Here is a 20,089-nt window from a genome sequence, read left to right on the forward strand (position 1 = left end):
AAGTGCGTCTGTAATTCTGATGTGATATGCTGGACAAATAGCATATACTGGAAGTTTTTAATTGGAAAAGTTCTTGTCAGCTTTCTGTCTTGGCCAAACAATTATTCTCTTTGTAATCTCAGCCTACGTAACAAAGTGCACATTTCTGCTTTGCCTAGTGCAGATTCTGATATGTGGTAATAACTGACCTTAAAAATAAAAGAATGCAGCTAGGTAAAATCCAGTAATCTTATTAACGTAACATGCACAGGTTATCTTAGCTTGTGTATGAACTAAGTGGAACTGGTAAACTGCACGTAAACTTCATCTTCAAAATTCTATACCTCTTTATAAGGTGTGTAAGATTGAGTAATCGTAGCTGAATCTTCCCTGAAGTGCTGTATGTACTGTACATTGTCCAGAGCGACAATTGTGACATGAGCCGAAAAAAAAAATCACTGAAGTTTGACCAAAATGCTAAAGCTGGCATGCTGCTCATATGTTATGTCTTTGCAACTAACAGTTGAGCTACTTTCGTACAAATCCCCAAATCTGTAAATGCTTAGAAAGATCAACCTCGACACAGCACACAAATAATTTCCTTACAATTCAACTCTGATCCATTTCTAAGACTATTTTCAATATTTTTACATTCCATCTAATTAAAAAGGCTATAAGAAAACCCTTTCTTTTACAGACGGTAATTGCCAATCATATTTCCTGACATGCTTTGCGAAAGGGGGATTAACCCTACCCCGTCTTGTTTTGCTAGAAGACAGAAACTGGGTCATATAATGTCATCAGCAAACCACAATAAAGAGATGAAAACTGAAGTTTCTGCTATAAACAGGCCTGCAACCACAACACAGTAAAGAGAATAGAAGAAACCTCACAACTTGAAGCCTAAATGCCTTTGCGTCACAATTCATACTCCAATAGCAAAACTGGACTCAAAAGTGGGATAAAAAGTATTCCTCTGCTTTGTAGTTTGTGGGGACACTGAGCTGTATTTATTTTCCATCATAAGAAAATCAGTAAGTTTCTCTGGCTTTGTTTTCAAGTTACTTTTGAGTTTAATGGGTTTGATAAAAATTGGTTTTTGCAGTTGGGAAAATTCATGAGAGAATTCCAGACTTTATCTCCTCATGGCTGCCTTCCCATTCGTTAAAGGGTAAAATGCAGTAGCAACGTTATCAGATATGCAATAGGCTGTTACTGTATGTGCGACGCATGCCTTAGAGGTTTCAAGGATGTTTGCTGACAGAAAACGTTTGCTTTGGTTAACCTTTATTTTTAAATTCATTGACCAAACCCTTAACAAATGTATATTAAAAATTCTGTGTTCCCTCTAATCATCTATATTTAGTTTTTGCTGACGAGGGCACGTGCAGACGTTAGGAGGCTGTTTCCTCTCTTATTTCAGAGCTATGAACCGCACCTTAGGCTAACCCTCTGAATTTCCTTCTTGTGTTTTTTAGCCATTGCAAAGCTTTGCAAGTTTCACTACATTTCAGATTTATCTGATCTGAACCAAAAGCACCTGTCAAAAGCAACATTAAGCCATTTTGATCCCGGTAATCCAAGTAGGCTGTAACTTATTTCTGAACTGTCTATCCCATATGATTCTCAGTGAACTTGTACAATGTGAATGGATTGTTTCTTGGTCATTTTTTAAATGACTCAACTCTAAGCACCACAATGAGATGAACAGAAAGCAATTGCATGGCATCGATTTTGAATGGAGGTCATACATTTTGAATTTAGGTGCTTTGTAAATGTAGTCTATTTTTAAGGCATGTAGTGCAATTACATGAAACAAACCTTCTTTATTTGTAAAAAGCAATAAATTATGGATTGTTTTTAGTAAAACGAATTAACTCAGCCCTGCAGTTTTGTGTGACCTGTCAGCTATTGATCAATGGACTAAAGAATCTAACATTTGTCTTTGGTCTAATATGAGGAAATAAAACAAGACCAGAACAGCTGTATTGAAAACTCAATATTTTAAAAGAGTAGAGGAATAAACCCATAGAAAGTAAAGAGTGCCACTCTCTGGCTGGAATAATAAAGTGCAAGTTCAAAATTTAAAAAGACTTCCCTGCAGATGGTAACTACATTTAGTGCTGATGCCTGCTGATAGGCCTAGAAATGCATTCTAGGTTCATCTCACCTGTACACCAAGACATTTCATGCCTTATATAACTAAGAACTAAAGGACACTTAAGGGTTTATAAAGCTATGGGGGTTGGGTAAGTGTTTTGAATATGGTGACCTAGAGTATGTTCCTTACATCACTGTACGTGGTTTAAAAATTACCTTTAAATGAACAAAAATGTATATGAAATATGTTAAGGTAAAGCAATATTGTAAGAAATATGAGTAAAAAGGCAAACTATAAATATTGTCCAAGTTACAAATGTGAGCTGTGAAAAAGACTATTGTACAAGTGTTTATTTTTTAATTCTTGTATTTACACATCTTGCCTTTTTTCTCTGGTGTGTAATCTTACCTGTACGTAGTACATAAGATATTGTTGATTAGTTGACTCATTAAGGTATGTGCAGTAAAACAAATTAAGATTACACGTAACAAAAGGTTTTAAATTAAAGCTAAAAAATGTGTCACTTACTTTATTCCTTTCCAAACTCTCTGTTATTTCACTGGTGATTATATCCACAGGAATATGAATATAGAATATAAGTTAACATTTATTATATTATTCTTCAGTCTTCGGTCTTTATTCTTAATACAACAATTTAATCAAAGGTAGAATTTTGCCAACACGAGCTGTGATTTGGCGTCATAGTTAAATGTTATTAGGGAGTTTGGAAAAGACTATTTTTAAGCAGACTAAATAGCATAATCTAATCTAATTAATATATAATGATATTAGATGCAAATTCTACACTTTCATACTGTATCTCTGACTCCAAATGGGATGTACTGCAGGTCTATATTTTGAAAGATAATTCATATATAAAAGAGTGCTGATTCTCTCCCACTCTTTCTCTCTCTTAATCTAATTATTCTTAGTCTCCAAATGGTTTTGTAGTCATTTGTTGTGCAGTATATTAAAACAGTATATCCATTGTGAAATACAGTATTTTCTCATTAAAAACAGAAGTGACCTTTCTATTTTACCCAAAACACAATTTCTATATATTCATATTTATTATCAAATTACACATTCCTGGAAAATTTTTAAATTTTGAAAATTATCTTTCAAAATTTAAACAAAATAATTATTGTTGCACAAAGTGCTAATTATAACTTGTTCAAATTACTTAGAAATGACTTTTTCTTAAGAAGTTAGTGTGATCTTGTTATATAATCATACAGCAACATTCCTTTCTAAATATAATCAATATACCATCTTTTGCTATTTTTTTCTGTTTTGTTTTCAAATCAGTGTACATATGGTAATAATTCAGTTGACACAGGTGCTGCTTTCTGAACATTGAGACTACAATTAAAGCTTTTTCTTGACTTTAACAAAACTAGCTATTTTTAGAAAAGAGACAAAATGAATTGGAAATGCATGTCATCAAAAACCTTGCAGAAGTACAACATAAAAGTATCTTCTGCAGAGACATGCAACTTCATTGCAGTTTCATTCTAAGGTAATAAATCGTCATCTTAATTGCATAATTGTGGTCTGTTTGTACGCCACTATTAAAATCCTCTGATGTTAAAGCATGCATCTTAATAACTAAAGCTGCTCCAGTACTGGAGGAAGAACTTACCTGGAGTTGCTGGGACAGATGTCATTGTTGAACAAGCGCTTTTCCCATCGCAGGCTACCGAGTGCAGGAGAACCTAACATTGTTAACCTGCGGAAGGCGCACTGATTCCCACCCCCAAACTACTTGCACTGCTTCCATTACAAAGCACAGTCTGAGGGGCAAGCAGCCCGCTTCTCAAAAGGTTACCTTGCTCAAGACTGCGCAGTGGCATGAAGGTGTGAGATTCCTACTGCTCAGTTTCGTTCTGTTGTCGTCCTTTTTGGATTTTTAGAATGATGTTTTTAAACCAAACATAGGCTTTAGGAAGGGCAGCAAATTGCACGTCATCCTCTGAATTCTTAGGAGGCAAACAATGAGAACAGCTCACATGGTCCTCGCTGGAAGATGAGGAGAGGATGTCTGTTAAAGAGCCTAGGAGATCATATTTAAGGTATTCCCCTAAGCTTGCATCATTTTATAACCACAACTGCTTAAGGAAGTAGTAGCAATTCTCTCACCCTCAGAAAATGGATTAAAAACACGATGTCTAATTCAACAGTGTATCATCACCTAATCTAATAATTGATTTATAAACTGATTAAATTGTTCATGAGGAATGAGAATGAGAAATTCATGATTTGGACGTTATTGTTAAATTATAAAGAGATGAAAGAACCCTTGGTCTTATTGTTTGGGATCCGTAAAACAGTTGAATTTCCAATGCAGAATCTTTTATTAGTCTTCCAATGTGTGCTATTCCGGCCACATTGCCATCTTTGTCAATTTAATTTGTTATTACCTTTAGTGTGTGCACGATTGCTCCCGGTACTCACACTTGATGTTAATTATAAAATGTATTATCAATGAATAGAAGAATTAAGCATAATCCAACATAAAAGTGAATAAGCCTCCTAAAACAAAACAAAGCTAAACAGGAAAATCAGGGGGCACACAGTCGTGCATAATGGCAAGAAAAATAAATAGTTTATTGCTTCTCCTGCCATCTGATAATACATCTCATTTCCAAGAGTTTTGTGATTTTTTTTTCAGGTTGCTTGGAAGATTTTCCTCCAGGCTTGAATGTTGAGTTTCATTTCATACGAGAATGCAAACCACCTTAATAACTACGAACAGTTGCATGTTTCAAACATATTGATCTGGTCTCAAAGCAGACACTTAGGAAGGTAAGCTTGAATGCAGAAAGGGCTGTGGTGGGGGGGGGGTGACTGAAGCACTGTAAGTGCAATGACTCATACATAAACAAGGCATCCTCGCTAACAGAGCTCTCAAGAGGCACAGCCTGGCTCTGAGACCGTTAACTCTTGCATGGCCGATAACCCGTCCATATAAACGTCAGATTCATTTTAGCTTCCTAAGGAAGAGGTGACTCAGTTAAATTCAACAACAAACAATTTCTGTGTTACCAGATCAAGAGACGGTTAACATGTTTGTTTCAACATTTGTTAAAAATAATTCTGAGCTCACTCAATAAAACAAGCTCCATAAGTACTCCAACAAGCTGTATTTGAATGTCTTTAGTGTAAATATGTAAAGGTATTGACATCCTTTGGGTTTCCTCTTTCTGTGACTATGTTCGTGAAAACTGAAGTAACTTCTGAGTATCTTTTTATTCCTCATAAACCTGGAAACTAACAAGCTACAAGTGTTCAAGACAGAGTCCTGCATATACTTTAGTCCTACATTTGAAATGAACCTCTGCTTCATACAATAGGTATTACTGTATATGAACCATTTTCCCAGATCTGAAAAACAGTGTTTGTGTTTCTTACTTTGGACATGATTAATAACTTTATATAAACCCTGTGTTTTTCACTCACAAATGTGTACTTATTGTTGTTTTAAATGATACTACATACTACTCAAATACTTTGGCCATATAATGCGAAGACAGGATTCACTGGAGAAGACTCTGATGTTGGGAAAGATTAAAGGGATAAGAAGAAGGGGGTGGCAGAGGTTAAGATGGATAGATAGTATTACTAAAGTAATGAATATGAATTTGCAAGAGCTCAGAGAAGCAGCTGCTGACAGACGGGTCTGGCATGCTAAAGTCCATGAGGTCACGAAGAGTCGGACTCGACTAAAACGACTAAACACACACACATACTACTATATCAACTTGACTTCCAAGTGTTTTTCCTTATGAAAAAGTTTTTTTTTTTCAAATTAATACTATCAATGTATGTTAATCCCGCCTGGTTGTGACCATTTATTTTATATTGAAAAAGAAATTAAAATGAAAGTTATACCGTGTTTACTATTTGTCTCCCTCAGGTGGCCATGAGGGGAAATAACATAAAAAATGGTCAAAAGATGAGAGCGAAAGGACACTTTCTAGGAAAGGCATCTACCCTTAGAGTAAACCCTTATCCATTTCTAATCATGAAGACTTATATGCATAAACTAGGGATGGATTTGAATTCTGACGCTGACAATTGGATCAACTCAAGATTTTTGAAGTAAGATCATTGCAAATTTTATGGAATATTTGTTTAAATCACTGTATCTAAATATCTTAATATATTCCAGTGAATTTTCTCAAGATTACTTCTTTTAATTGCCACTAAAATAACATATATATATATATATCTATCATAATGAGCTAATGAGCTAAGTGAGAATCTCCAAACCTCATCCTGGAGAGCCCCAGTCCAGTTGATCTTACAGGCCACCTGTCTCTAAAATTTGGAAACACTTGGAAGTTATTAATCATAATGTCAAAAGAATTTGCTCAATTAAAAGAACTCTTGTACTTAGGGACTGAAGGGTACTAGGGATCAGCTCCTACATGATTGTTAAATGAATGGCTTGAGTAAATGGCAATTCAATTTATCAAATATGAAGAAAAAAATTAATGGAACCTATAAACCATTCTAGATTGGAGCTCTCCAGGTCCTGTGTTAGAGATCCTCACAAAAGAGAAACTCACTGTGGCTACAGTGTTGCCAGTATATTACAAGACTTTCTTCTCATCCGTTATTTCCACCAAAGCAGCATTTTCTATTCATGAAAACCTGGTACTTTTATACCTGTACCTCTGCTTTATCTAGTTATTAGACCGCTAATAGAATGCAGGGAAATAGATGTGCAAAGAACTGAACTAAAGTTCACAGATTGAATCAGAGTTAGTGTCTGCTAGTTGCAGGATCTCAGATTGATAACAGCAGATGCCTGAAAGTTTAGCAGCTGCCAGGAGGGTCAATTGCATGCATCTGGAAAGTTAGGATCCCTTCTGACCTCTGGACTACTTTAGAACCAGGACTATGATTTATGACAATTTACTGCACCAATATCCCTGAATATACTCTTAAATATCTCACAGATCATGTGTATAGAGACAAGCAGACTAGAGAAACCCCAGCAACTCTCCACAAACTATCTGTGAACAGAGTCTCTTCTGTGTTTTCATGGTTTATGGAAACTTGTAGAATCTGACAAAGTGCTTTTCAAACGCACTGCTTTTTCTACATTCTGGCCAATCACATCTGAAAAAGGGATGATAATATATTTTTTAAATGCTTTTCTTTTGATTTTCTTAGATTATAATATACTTGTCATTGCGGCAAATTCTGTGAAGGCTAGATTGTTGTTTTCCTGCCAAGCCATTAGTCACCAATGAGCAGTAAAAAAGAGGAAAGAAAAATATGTTGAAATGATGTTATATAGCCCTGTCAGAATTATTTTGTTAACTCCAGACCTTAATATTGTCCTGTATGTCTCATGCCATAGATGTCAAGCCAAAGGCTCAGTGATTGTTTTTTACATGTACGGGATATGAAAATATCGTTAGAACACACAATTGGTTATAAATAAAGGAAGTCCTCATTTCGGAATAAACTGATCTAGTTAATTCAGTTGCTAGAAGACAGTAGATTTAGCAGCCTATTGGAGGATCCAGTCATTCAGTTTCAGCAACATGATTTGTTCAAGGTATTTGTGAGTCTTTGTATGAAGAAGGGCCTCCAGTTTGGGGTTTTAAAATGCAGTTGGTTTCCACTTGTGTCTTCCTGTTCCACTGTTAATTGCACAGACATCTATTGGATGGGATCTGAAAGCACCTTTGAGGATTTTGAAAACTTGAATCAAGTCCACCTGACTTCCTCCCTGTTCAGCAATCAAGAGATTACTTTTTATCTGTGAGTGTAAGACATTTAATTCAACTTGGAAATATAGCATACCAGATTGTTATTCTTTGACCTAATTTCAGACAGACATACAATATATTTTTGTGGTGACCAATGCTGTTACCGTGTTCTCCGTGAGGTCTTACAAACGCATTTGACAATTTCAACATAACTCGATTTCCTTTGGAAGATTTTTGATACTATTGTTATTAAAAATGAATTATTTTTGCTTTTATAAATAAAAATATTTTAAGCCAATGTACGGTTAAAGGAATTGATCTTTCTTTGGTTTTGCTTTTATCTAAATTTGTTATCTATTGTTTCTTTAACATTAGGCTAGCTGTAGTCTAATGAGGAGCTTCCCCATGAGTGGGGCGCAAAATAGAAAGCGAGAGCTCATTAAATAGGAAAGCTCCAAGGTAATTTTATGGTTATCGGGGAGTCATTACGCCTTTATTATTCAGGGTTACCCCGGCAACAACACTATAACCAATCAGTGTGCACATATCCTGTTTTTGTCTCTTCTGGCTGGAAGGATACCGAGCACTGAAAAAGGCGAAATATACAGAGCGACATATTATAAATAACGGTAACAAATGAACTTCGCTGAAATGCAGCCGGAAACTAAATAAACAGTATTTTTTTCTATTTGTTTTTAAATACAAATCTTAGGCGATTAGACTCCTATGCCGGGACCTGAATAATAATAATAATCGCCTGAATAAGCTATGTACATTAAGTTCAACACTCAGATTGCAATGCTTTCTGATACTGTTTCTGTATTTCTAGTTTTAGAGATGAAATGGCGCTGGGACCATTTTTTCACAATAACACATTTTTTTCGTTTCTCGCTTCCATCGCGGAAATTACGTTTGACCCGCTGCTGCTAGGGATAGTGGGAAATGTAGTTTGTTACAATTGGTAGCTGGTCTGTGATCTTGCGTGTGTAGGAGAATGGTTGATATGAGACAATCACGCGGGAAAACAGACTGCAAAAGAACGGATGGAAGGATGGCCCTTAAAATTTCACACTTAGATATGTCAAGTTTGGCCATATTTTGTTAATTTTTTATTTCCTCTTTGATATTTAGTTTATGTAACTCGGTCCGATGATTTACTGTACATAGCCAGATGGGGGCTGCTTAAAACCCCTTGCTAACTACAAAGCACACGCAATCACCTACACAGTGTTAAGCATTCCATGCATGAGTAAATAAAAGTGTAATTGCAGAAATATCATTCTAAACAAGCCAACTGCTTGTCCCTCTAATTGTCTTAAGTACTCTTCTTGATTAACTCTCCTTTGTACCTTTCTATCCCCAGGATAAGAGCTGTTGCAATAATAAGTTAATGGCTTTCTATCGATTAGCTGGAACTGGCATCTACATCAATCCATCCACTTTCTATCCTTCTTATCCAATAAGGGTCACAGGGGGCTGGAGCCTGTCCTGGCAAACAATGGAAGCAAGTCAGGATACGGGCTGGACAACGACGCCAGTGCATCACAGGTCACAGACAAGCACAAACACGCACAACGGGGCCAATTTTAAAGTATGTTTTCCAGTATGTCTTTGGACTGTGGCAGGAAACTGGAGCACCAGGAGGAAACCCCTGTGAACACAGGGAGAACATACAAACTCCATGCAGATAGCACCCCAGGAACTGAACCCAGGACCCCAGTGGTGGGAGGCTGTGTTAATGCTAACCACTGCACCACCTTGCCTCCCTGCATTTTAATCCTATTTTTAATAATTGCATATCTTATAAACCTGTGTCCTAACAATGTGGTCTCTGGTGGTTTTGAAACTGCCTGAATTATAAGACACTGGTTATAAATCATTATAAGTAAGGTGTTACCACTTTGTGTCAAAAGCTACACAATTCTAGACCTGGTCAGTTCTGGGATGGGGAACCTTAGGGAAACCGTACTGTGGTTAGTGATGGTGGTGGACCAGTAGGTGGCGGTGTTTTGCCAGGATAAGATGCTAACCCCTTCCCCATTATGGTGACAGTAGGGGACACCCTGCTGTATGCAGTAAGGTACCGGAAGTGGATGAGGGACTAAACTGGGGTCCCAACAGCACGGTCGTTAAAAAACCCTTTGGGATGGTTCAGGAGAAAGGGTGTGTTAACTTTTACTACTGCATCTCTTAACACACCCTTCAATGATCATTTGTGGACCGTTCAACATGTGCCCAACGTGCTAGATATTTCTTTAACCATCTGCCATCACATTATTATTTTTATTTTTTTTTTCCTTTCTTTATATTATTACACTGAAGAGAAAGCAAGCCACCATTCCCCAGGCCAGGGACAGGGTGTGTGTGCGAAGGGGGGAAGGGTCATTCATTCTTTCTGTTCGTTTTTTTTTTTTTCCCCTGACAGCGGAAAGAGGAGGGCATTTCAAAGGAAAGAGGCCTGTCGGTGATTCGGCGCTTTCCGAAGGTGGGGTCCCTGGGCGCCCTCACATCATTGGCTGACGAGGGGCGGGGAGACGGGCGCCGTGTGCAGAGGAGGCCCCGGACCGGAGAGCCGTGTGCAAACCGCGTGTGGCGCAGCGGAGAAGAGGAGGAACCGAAAATAAACAGCGGCGAGTCACGTAGCGAAGGTGAGTGCACTAAAAAGGACGAAATAATTCCGAAATAACAGAATTATTGGCGTCCGTGCCACCATCCCGCGGTCCTCCGAGGTCCCCCGACCGGGAATCCGAAGGGAGCAGCGGTCGCAGGCGCCCCGATACCCGAGCGTTTCGAGGAGCGATTTTTCTTTTTTTGGGGGGGGAAAAGGTAAACAAGTATTTCTGACGGCGCACTTTGGCCTACTGCGTCAGGCTCGGCGCGGGAAACTGCCTGGATTTTAACCGATTACGGTGTTTTCGCAAGTAAAAGGCCGATCTGTCAGCAGGCGGCTCGGGGTAGAGAAACTGGCGGCGTGCAAGCGTGGTTTTCCGGGGTGGGGGGGTTATTTCGCGTCCTCCCGGGCCTCTTCGTAAGGTTGAGCCGCGCTGATGCTGAGAGGGCCGCAGGCGTGGGTGGGCGGCGCGCAGAGTTGGAGCCGCAGTCCCCGCCGGTGTGGTGCTGCTTGAGCCGGCGAGCCGATTCTCGCCAGGGAGGATTTAAAAATAAAAACCCCGGTTTAGACGACCCCCCCCACCACACACACACACCCCTCCTCCCCTCCGGAGTTGTTTTTTCGGTAAGTGCCGAGACGGTAGCGGTGAGTGAATAAGACGGGGCCGAGGTGCATCATCTCGAAACGGGGGGCACCATGTGTCTCGTTTTCTTGTTGCGGGCACTCCGGGGTTGCTCTATTAACGGTATTGGGAAGCGTGCGCCCCCTTAAAACATAGTATTTGCCCACCCCATCTGTGGTGGAGCAGGAGCTGGGGTTTGGGGGGGGGGGGAAATACCCCTCGATCATGCGGTTGAGCTGAGCACGTAAAAAAGTTGGGTAACGTGGGACAGAAAACGATCTGGTCAGCGCTCCCGGGAAGCGTGCTGCCTCGACGGCCCGGTTGATTTTTCTGAGTTTTAACCTCTCCAAAAGTGCAAACGTGCTCCCAGTATAATGTTTTGTAGTCGGCGGTGTAAATCGCATCTCAAACGTCCAAGAAATCGTTAGCGCTTTTTTTTTTTTTTACCCTCCCGGTTCACATACACTCCTGTTAATTGTAGGCCCAGCGCTTCGGCCTGTTCTTTCGTTTTAGTTTTAACTTGTTACATATAAGGAGTGAAGAGATTTTCATTTGTTGTTGTTTTTTTTTTTTAGGATTCCTGCTTTTTCATGTAAGATACGGACGGGATGGTTTTATGTATTAAATGCGTATACCCGATTATTATTTCTAACCTGGAAAACGAGGACGAGTGACCGCTTTTCCTTAATCCTTGGAATGTTGCAGGTCACGTAAAATAGATTAAAGTTGCTTTTGGATTTGTTTCAGAAGCGTTTAAAAAAGGCCCACCGCGAAAGGATTAAGATAAAACGACTAGCTGAAAGGGGCTTCTTATATCGCCGGTATTTTTTTGTAACGAGGTCGGCCAATCGATTGGATTTCTGAACCGTGAGTCAGAATTTGGCCTCCGAGCCTCGTTTTCTTAGGGACGTTCAGCGTGCTTCGGTGTTAACTGACACGGCTATTGCTTTTATTTAACTTCCCTTTAATCACTCGTCGACCATTGGTAAAGGAGGTAAAGTTAGCAGGGGTTAACGGAAAATATTGAAATTTTCTATCTTTAAAGGATTTCGTAACCTTATCCGACATACCGTTCTAGTATCCGAGAATCTTAAAGCATGCTAGTATCCCTTCCTCGACGTTATATTTGTTCGGAAAAAAGTAGAAATTTCCTAAAGTAAACGGACTTAAACGAAGTATTATAATGGCCATAGAATTTATCATCTTCGTGGCTCTAAATGGTAAATCATGGCATTTGAATTCGTTATTGTAGTTAGAAATGGCTTCTGGTTTCAAGAAAAGATTACTACCTATTCATATCACACTTTTTTTTCTGTAACTTGGCATTTGGGTCGTTCTGTATTGTCACAAATTCCACAGTGCTGTAATTTTGTGAAAGTGCCACTTCTACCACAGGTTTCGACTTGGAACTGATCACACTCAACTGACAGGAATGAAACTTTAAAAAAAGGTATTAGCGGGGGTAGTTAATATAACTTTTAGTGGAAAAATGACTAATCGCAGAATTCCAAAACCTCCATTTAAAGAACCTAGTTGAATTAGTATAGAAGCTCGGTCTCGTGAAAATTTGTGTAAAGCATTTAGTGTGATGGGGTACCAGTTTGCATGAGTTTAGGTATTTTGTTATCTTTTTGCGAACACGGGTAACTGTCGGGTTCGATCCCAAGTAGAATTAAAAACGTTAACATCTTGGGAGCAACCCCCTTGATGTTTCTCATTCAATTAAAGAATTCAGTGTGGAAAAGATACCTACAGTTCCTTCATGCACAAACACTTTGCTATCATTGGCACTGTCTACATGTAGTAAATTTCTTCAGAGGTCTGGCCTCATTCACTTATGAAGCGCTCAGTTCATTATCGCCTGCCAAATTAGGAAACCCAGTCCCTTTCGGTTTGTGACAGTTCAGCCTGGTTGGGTGGCATTTGCCTGATGTGTGAAGTGGCTGGTGGCTCGTTTTTGGAAAGTGACCAAGTGAACAAGTTGTGGTCCAAAGGTCTTTTCGTGAGCCCGCTTCCTGCTGGGTTACAGGCCTGGTTCACGTCACCTGCCGTGCTCGGCACCTGGGTGATGTGAACCCAGTTTCTTGGGGGGTGGTCTGAACGATTCAGCAGGCACTTCTGAGAGGGCCTCTCTCGGTCCATGTCGTTTCTCGGCAGTGTGCTCACAGACAGTGGAAATGAGCAGCAGCGAGTGCTTCAAGTGTGGCCGCAATGGCCACTGGGCCCGTGACTGCCCCTCCGGTGGCGGACGCGGGCGTGTTGGCAGGAGCCGTGGCCGAGGAGGGTTCACGTCGGCGAGAGGTGAGGCCGCGCCGCGTGGGCGGAGCCGGCGGCGTCTCGGGGTGGGCTCTGGTCAAGGAGCAGTGGTTAAGAAGTCGGAAAATGGGAAATCTCTGCTCTTCTCCATCGAGCTTAGATGAAATGTCCTGTTGCTGTATTGGATTTCTCAGCCTGCTGTAAAACGGTATTTAATGAATTAGGAATATAATTCAATAAAAAAATCTAATTCCTATGTATAATTCTTAAGATGTAATTAAGAGTAAGGATTAATTCTTCATGAGAATAATAAATCCCCCCCCCCCCCCCCCCCCCGTGGATAAATAATGTTTTGAATTAAATCATTCTTTATCACACCAAGAAAAGTAATGGGTGATGTTTTTTGTGCTTTTTCTAGAGTTCATCTTGTCGCTTTTTGATAAGTTGGGGGAGAACTAATCATGTCAGAAATGTGCAGAATGGTTTAGATGCAAAACTTGTTTCTCTTTCAGACATCTGTTATCGCTGTGGAGAGCCAGGCCATGTTGCCAAGGACTGTGAACGTCAGGAGGATGGTAAGAATGTTTTTCTGTAGAATCCTTTTGCAGCGTACTTTTTACATGAGTAAAACGGCATTCAGACATTTTGAATTGGTATATTGTATGCACATGTGTAATTGTATATTAGATGAACTGGATGATGTTTAGTCTTTTTAAGTATCAAGGGAATTAAGGGGTAGTCATTTTGAAGGGGGGGGGGGGTTTAATGGCTAAATCTTTGGGGAATTTGCATTTATTACAGTTTTTCATCTTTGAGAATTAATGTTTGGTAACTGATCTGATGTGTGAATAAAAAATGCATTGAATAAAGCATTTTTCACCAATTTAATCTTTAATCAATCTAGCATGTTTTTGTTTTCAGACGGTTTTTGGCATTACACATCAGAGCATACTTCTTTTCCAGCATGCTACAACTGTGGCAAAGGCGGTCATATTGCAAAGGACTGCAAGGAGCCGAAAAAGGAGAGAGAGCAGCACTGCTACAACTGTGGAAAACCAGGCCATCTGGCCCGTGACTGTGATCACGCAGATGAGCAGAAGTGCTACTCTTGTGGGGAGTTTGGTCACATTCAGAAAGACTGCACCAAAGTGAAGTGCTACAGGTAAATGGGGCCACCATTTGCAAGGACTTCTGTGCCAGTGCTGCCTGCATGTTGACATTGTAATCGTGGAATGTGAGGAGGGGCTTTGAAGTGGTGAAAAGTACAATCGATATTCAGACAAAATGTTTTTAGCCTTCTTGAGTGTTTGTGTAATAAAATAGATATTCCCAACATTATTTCCCAGTCTCTTCTTTTGAGCTTTATGATTTTGTGCATAGTAGCAAACCTTAACTGTGGGTATTGAATTTAAAAAGTACAGAAGGTCGAGGAGTCAAAGTAATCTCTTTTAAATGGTTTGTAAGGATTGTTGACAATTTGTTTTTGTAATTTCTAGGGAGTGGGCTGAAATATGGGTTACAGTGTAAAAAAAAAAGTGTTAAAATATTAGCACTTTTGGCATTTTCATTAGACCACCCATGCCACAGGAGGAGCTTGCAATAAAAGTAAATCTGTGAAAACATGTACAAAACTGCTGTGTGTGTCATTTTTAAGAGGAGGTTGACCTGCAGCACACAAAGAACTGAAAATGAAAAAGGAAGAGATTTCTTTTGTAATCGAGTGAATAGGGGCTTTGGTTCTGAAACTTCCTAAAACAAAGTTTTGCATTCAAATCTAGCGTACAGCATTATCTTTTCTTCTCTGTTTTGTATTTCTGTACATCTATTCACATGGGTACCTGATATCAACTTAAATCTCATTAGATCTTTTCATTATTCTTGTGGTAGTACCTGGTATATCGTACACAGGATACATCTTACATAAAATACATATCACTAGCTGTATATAAATTAGCTGGTCATTTGTCAGTGCTGTCATCTCAAGCTTTACTGACATTCTTGGTACTCTTGCAGTCCTAGGTACAAAATTAAGATGTTGATTTTTGCTTAAATGACCCCAGGATTGGCTGAATGTGTTTGCTCTTGAAAGGGAGGCATTGGAATTAATTGTGATTTCTTCTTCTTGAAGGTGTGGTGAAACCGGTCATGTTGCCATTAACTGCAGCAAGACGAGCGAAGTCAACTGCTACCGCTGCGGCGAGTCTGGGCACCTGGCAAGAGAATGCACCATCGAGGCCACAGCTTAATCCTTTTCCTTTGTCGCCCCTCCTTTTTCTGATTGATGGTTGTATTATTTTCTCTGAATCCTCTTCACTGGCCCAAGGTTGGCAGATAGAGGCTAGTCCCAGGCCAGTGAGCTTTACTTGACATGTAAAAGGAGGAAAGGGGTGGAACAAAATCGACTTTCTGCATTTAATACAAAAAAAATGTTTATGTTTAGTTTGGTAGAGGTGTTATGTATAATGCTTTGTTAAAGAACCCCCTTTCCATGCCACTGGTGAATAGGGATTAATGAGTGGGAAGAGACGAGTCAGGAAAGCCCTCTCCGGGTTCTTCGAAGCGATCCTGAGTGAGGGGGGAAAATGAAATCGTGGAAGCCTGAGTACTTCCATGTATGATTTAATTTTTTTGGTGGAAAAATGTTGGCCTAAAGGTGTTTGACCTCGGAAGCAGTTCACAACATGATACATCTGTCTCGGGGCCCTACCAGCAGTACAGCTAAGTGGGAGATAACTGAAAAGAAATATGTTAAGAAACCTGTTTAATTTCTGCAAATTATTAAAAAAAAATCAGTTCTAATTGTTTTGTACGAACAAGCCGCGTGCAGCTACAGCATCGGCGTCGGAGACACATTAGGTCAAAGTTAGTCTCAGATTTTCAAAGTAGTCATTTAACCCACAGTGGAGAAAAAAAAAACTTCAAGAACAGTTGAAAGCAGAATTTGAAGTAACTCGAGTAAGAAGAATGTTTTCACAGAAATCAAAATGTTATTTTTGTACAATATATCACTTAGACTACTGTAAAAATCATTTGCTTGTACTCGGTTTTTAAGTCGGAAGGTAAATGCAACTGAAGTCCTAGAACATAGAAATGTAATTTTAAACTATCAATAAAGCTGGAGGAGGAAGGGGAGAAAGACTGAAGTTTTATTTCTTGATGACTTTATTAACTTTTCTTCTGCTGTTGATATTTCTCCTAAGCTGGTAAGACCACACAAGCACCAAGTTATTTATGACATTCTTCTAAATGAATATGATCTGAACTGTAAGCTTACCTTTTTATTGTATTCTTATGATTTTTTTCAAAAGAAGAAAGGCTGCTTTTAAAAAACGAACATGTTTTGAAACCTGACATTTGGGTAACATGCAACCACAAATCTTCAATGAATACACCTACGTGTTTGTTTTTCAGATTGCCACTTCTTAACAATATTGATCTAACAGATTCACATCATCTGCGTTTTAGAACAGTTTCACTGAGTAGGCTGAAAGACATGGATTAGCTCCAAATTTACATCTGGAGTTTGTATGCTGAGGTTCTGAACAACAAGCCGAGGAGAAACCAGCTGAAAGAACTGTTTTAAGGCCCTTGTCCTTAAACCCTGAAATTGGTAAACCTTAGTGCTAAATAAGGATATAAACATCTGAGTTGTTTTTTTTCCTCTAAAGCTTAATATTGATTCACCTTTTAGGCTTCTTGGGTGCTTTTTATTGCCTGAATACATTAAATTACTATACATGCTTCCTGGAATACTAATATGCAACATATTTGTAATTCTACCTAAACTGCTATTTTTCATTTATTGTGCAGTAAGGGCATTTTCTGTATTTTAATTACATGAAAGTTGCTTGAAAACTAACTGGTATTGCTGACTAGAGCGGTTGATTAATTTTTGATTAAAAGGAATTCCCCAGGTGCACAGAAAAAGATGTTTAAAATGAATGGTGGAAACAAATCGGTAAATCCGCTTTCACTAGAGAGTTAGTGGTTGTGCTAAATTTGCAGGAGCCCAAGGTTTCCATCTCGTTCAGTTGTTCAGATCAGTTTCAGTGCTGCAGTTCTTTCTGGTGACCCATAGTGTAAATATAGCTAACCTAAAAAAAGAATGTGCTCTGCTATAGCCAATATTTAAGGCATCTGAAATGTTTCCTGAGAATTCATATGTTTTCCTGAGTATTTTGATCCGCCACTTGGTCCCTTTTTTTGGACCGAGACACAGTTTTTCCATAAAAAATAGCTAATTCTTTCTTCAGTGACAATTTAGATCTGGGAGGCAAAGCTGTGTAACTGCTATCGCTTTAATGTCATGAAATGAATACTCTACAGGTCCTTGAAGTATAACCAATATAGAGGTCTCACTGGTGCTCAGCGATTGTACTGTTCTTTTCATTGTTAAATAAAATTGGCACTAACCTATATGTAGCAATTCATTAACTTTTTTAACACTATTAACATACCATAACCTGGAAATACATCAATTCGAATGAATACATCTTGATGATCTGAGTAAAGGTATTGGTACTTATGCAGTATTCTTTACATTGAGAAAGCATTATAATATCTTTTGTTAGGTTCCATTTCATAATCTTGCTACAGTTTGGTGTTTGCCAGTTTTAAAGTTTGTATCTTTTGATAACGGTAAAAGATTCCGATCAGTATTCTACATAAATTCCACAGATAAAGAAGTTGAGAAACAGGATTCACAAAGTATTAGTCAATTCGTGGCTCTGGTTTCTCTCACCTCTTCATGCTTTGTCCTCTTTAAAGACTAGTAGTTTTGATAGTTAATTACTAAGTCTTCAGTCATCAGAAATCTGAGTACACTGTTTACTGTTGTTATAGATTTATATAGATTGTAGAAATACTTGATTACATTGCGAGTTCATAAGTGAACTGGGTTTTTAAAACGGTGTTTTCTTATTAGTAGCTAGAATATATGTAGGCTACATCAGAAACCTGAATCTTTTTATGCAGATAAATATGATGTTTTTAGAAGATGTAGCTGCCAGTCATGGTGATTTTTGTCACGGTTGGAGAAAAGCTGAAGTATGAAATGGGTTTGGTGCTTGCAGTGAAACGCTCACTGCTGCTGAGCTCAGACAATGTAACTGGATCCCTGATCACCTGGTCTCCATCAACAAAGGCAATGCTTTCGTCACTGAAGATACAAGAGACCTGAGCAGCTGATAAAGGAGTCGCAGGAAAGAGACTTACAGGGTCTGAGGGACTTGTGAGAGCTGTCAGAACCTGGGAGTGCCCTGCTAACTGGAGGTAAGAACGTTCTGTGACCTTATCTTCATTTCACAATAAAATTGACTAAATCTGCTGATGCATGTGGATGAACAACAAGACAAAACAATTGTCTACGCCAAATCTTGACCATTACTGTTTTAGTTTTGGACTCAAGCTTTTGTAGAAATTAGCTGGTATTGCTGTATGCATGTGCATGCTACACAGTAGTCTTCACACTACTGCAATATGCAAGGGTCACATTTTATTGTAGAATGAAAAAAACAACTTATGTTTAGGTCTAAGACCTTCATGTTTGAATTTTCAAGTATGCACACAATGCATTGCTATGATAAAATGCTCAAACTATATTAGAATATTAAGTTTAGCATATGAATCTATAAAAAATAATCTCAGAAGAAGACTGCATCCTCAATATTTTTTTCTTAAACGGTTCTAGACTGCCAAGATGATAACAATCAAGGCACTAACAGTCCACGATGAGTTGCATCAAGAGGAGCACTGCACGCAGGTCAGGAACGAAGAAAGTAAAAATGAGAATGGTAAAGATGAGACTGGGGAGAGCCACAGCACTGGCTCTGTAGATACATCTCTAACCAGGGACATAGAGAAGCCTTGGGTGAGAACAGACAAAGTGGGACAAGAGGTCCCTTTTGAAAATGAAGACCAATCTCATGCAAGTCTGCTGGCAGCATCTCATCCACAGGACAGCCTTAATAACCTGATTTACCATGCGTCTCCACTGGAGTCTATAAAAGAATTGGATGAGATGGATGGAAGGGAAGAACAAGTGTCTGAACTAGAGAGGAGTCCTGGAGACGGGGCTGTTAAAATCAAACAGCAGGACACTGATGATGGCTTCCCACTACAGTCTGAGAAGGAAAGGTGTGAGGTACAAGCTGGATCAAATCCTGGAGCTGTCCTCATAGGGCAATCAGTCTTTGAGGAGACCTTGGAGTCTACAATCATGCGTGACGAAAATGAGCCTCTGGACCCGGCAGGTAAAGATTTGTTGCAGGTCACTCCTAATGGCGAGCATCACCAGAAGGAATCACACAAGGCTCTTGTGCTGGCAGACGACAGGTGGGAGCGAGTGTCTTCACGTGCATCTGACGAAAGAGAAATTCAACAGGAACTGAAAGAGCACCACCAGTCAACAGAGCAATGTGGCAAAGATGACAGAGAGGGTGTCATGGAATGTAAAGGAGATCGACTTAGTCCTTCAGAGCCTTCTATTCAGGAGCTGCAGGACCTTGAATTAAAGCATGAATCTTACCAGAGTGAAATTAACAGACTGTGCAATAACGTGAAGGATTCCAAAATGAGAATAAGAGAACTGGAGAACGAGCTGTGCACAGAGAAGAGGAAATCTGAGTGCCATGCACACAGGATCAGAGAACTGGAAATGGAAATGTCCAACAGCTCCCTAATTGGGGTTCTGACCGAATGCAAGACCAAAGTGGAGCAATTGGAGGAGCTCAGATATTCATCACGTGAACTGATGATCCAGGTAAGTTAAATGTGCTTGAGGATGCTTTTCTATA

The 20,089-nt window shown here is 39.3% G+C and overlaps 1 protein-coding gene across 2 annotated transcripts; it reads left to right on the top strand.

Annotated features, from left to right (window-relative positions):
• The first annotated feature begins 10,150 nt into the window (after window positions 1-10,150).
• cnbpb (CCHC-type zinc finger, nucleic acid binding protein b) lies at window positions 10,151-16,431 on the top strand. Of its 2 annotated transcripts, none has more exons than XM_088916566.1 (5): window positions 10,151-10,454; window positions 13,197-13,340; window positions 13,808-13,870; window positions 14,217-14,457; window positions 15,424-16,431. In XM_088916566.1, exons 2-5 carry the CDS (start codon window positions 13,217-13,219, stop codon window positions 15,539-15,541), a joined length of 546 nt encoding a protein of 181 aa, XP_088772692.1. In that variant the 5' UTR covers window positions 10,151-10,454; window positions 13,197-13,216; the 3' UTR covers window positions 15,542-16,431. The 2 variants fall into 2 exon arrangements, with proteins under 2 accessions (XP_088772692.1, XP_088772693.1); XM_088916567.1 differs by having other exon boundaries at window positions 10,291-10,454; window positions 14,259-14,457.
• The last annotated feature ends 3,658 nt before the right edge of the window (window positions 16,432-20,089 follow it).

Source organism: Atractosteus spatula, chromosome 5, assembly GCF_055471065.1.
Source record: "Atractosteus spatula isolate fAtrSpa1 chromosome 5, fAtrSpa1.hap1, whole genome shotgun sequence".
In the NCBI taxonomy this organism is placed as follows: Eukaryota; Metazoa; Chordata; class Actinopteri; order Semionotiformes; family Lepisosteidae; genus Atractosteus; species Atractosteus spatula.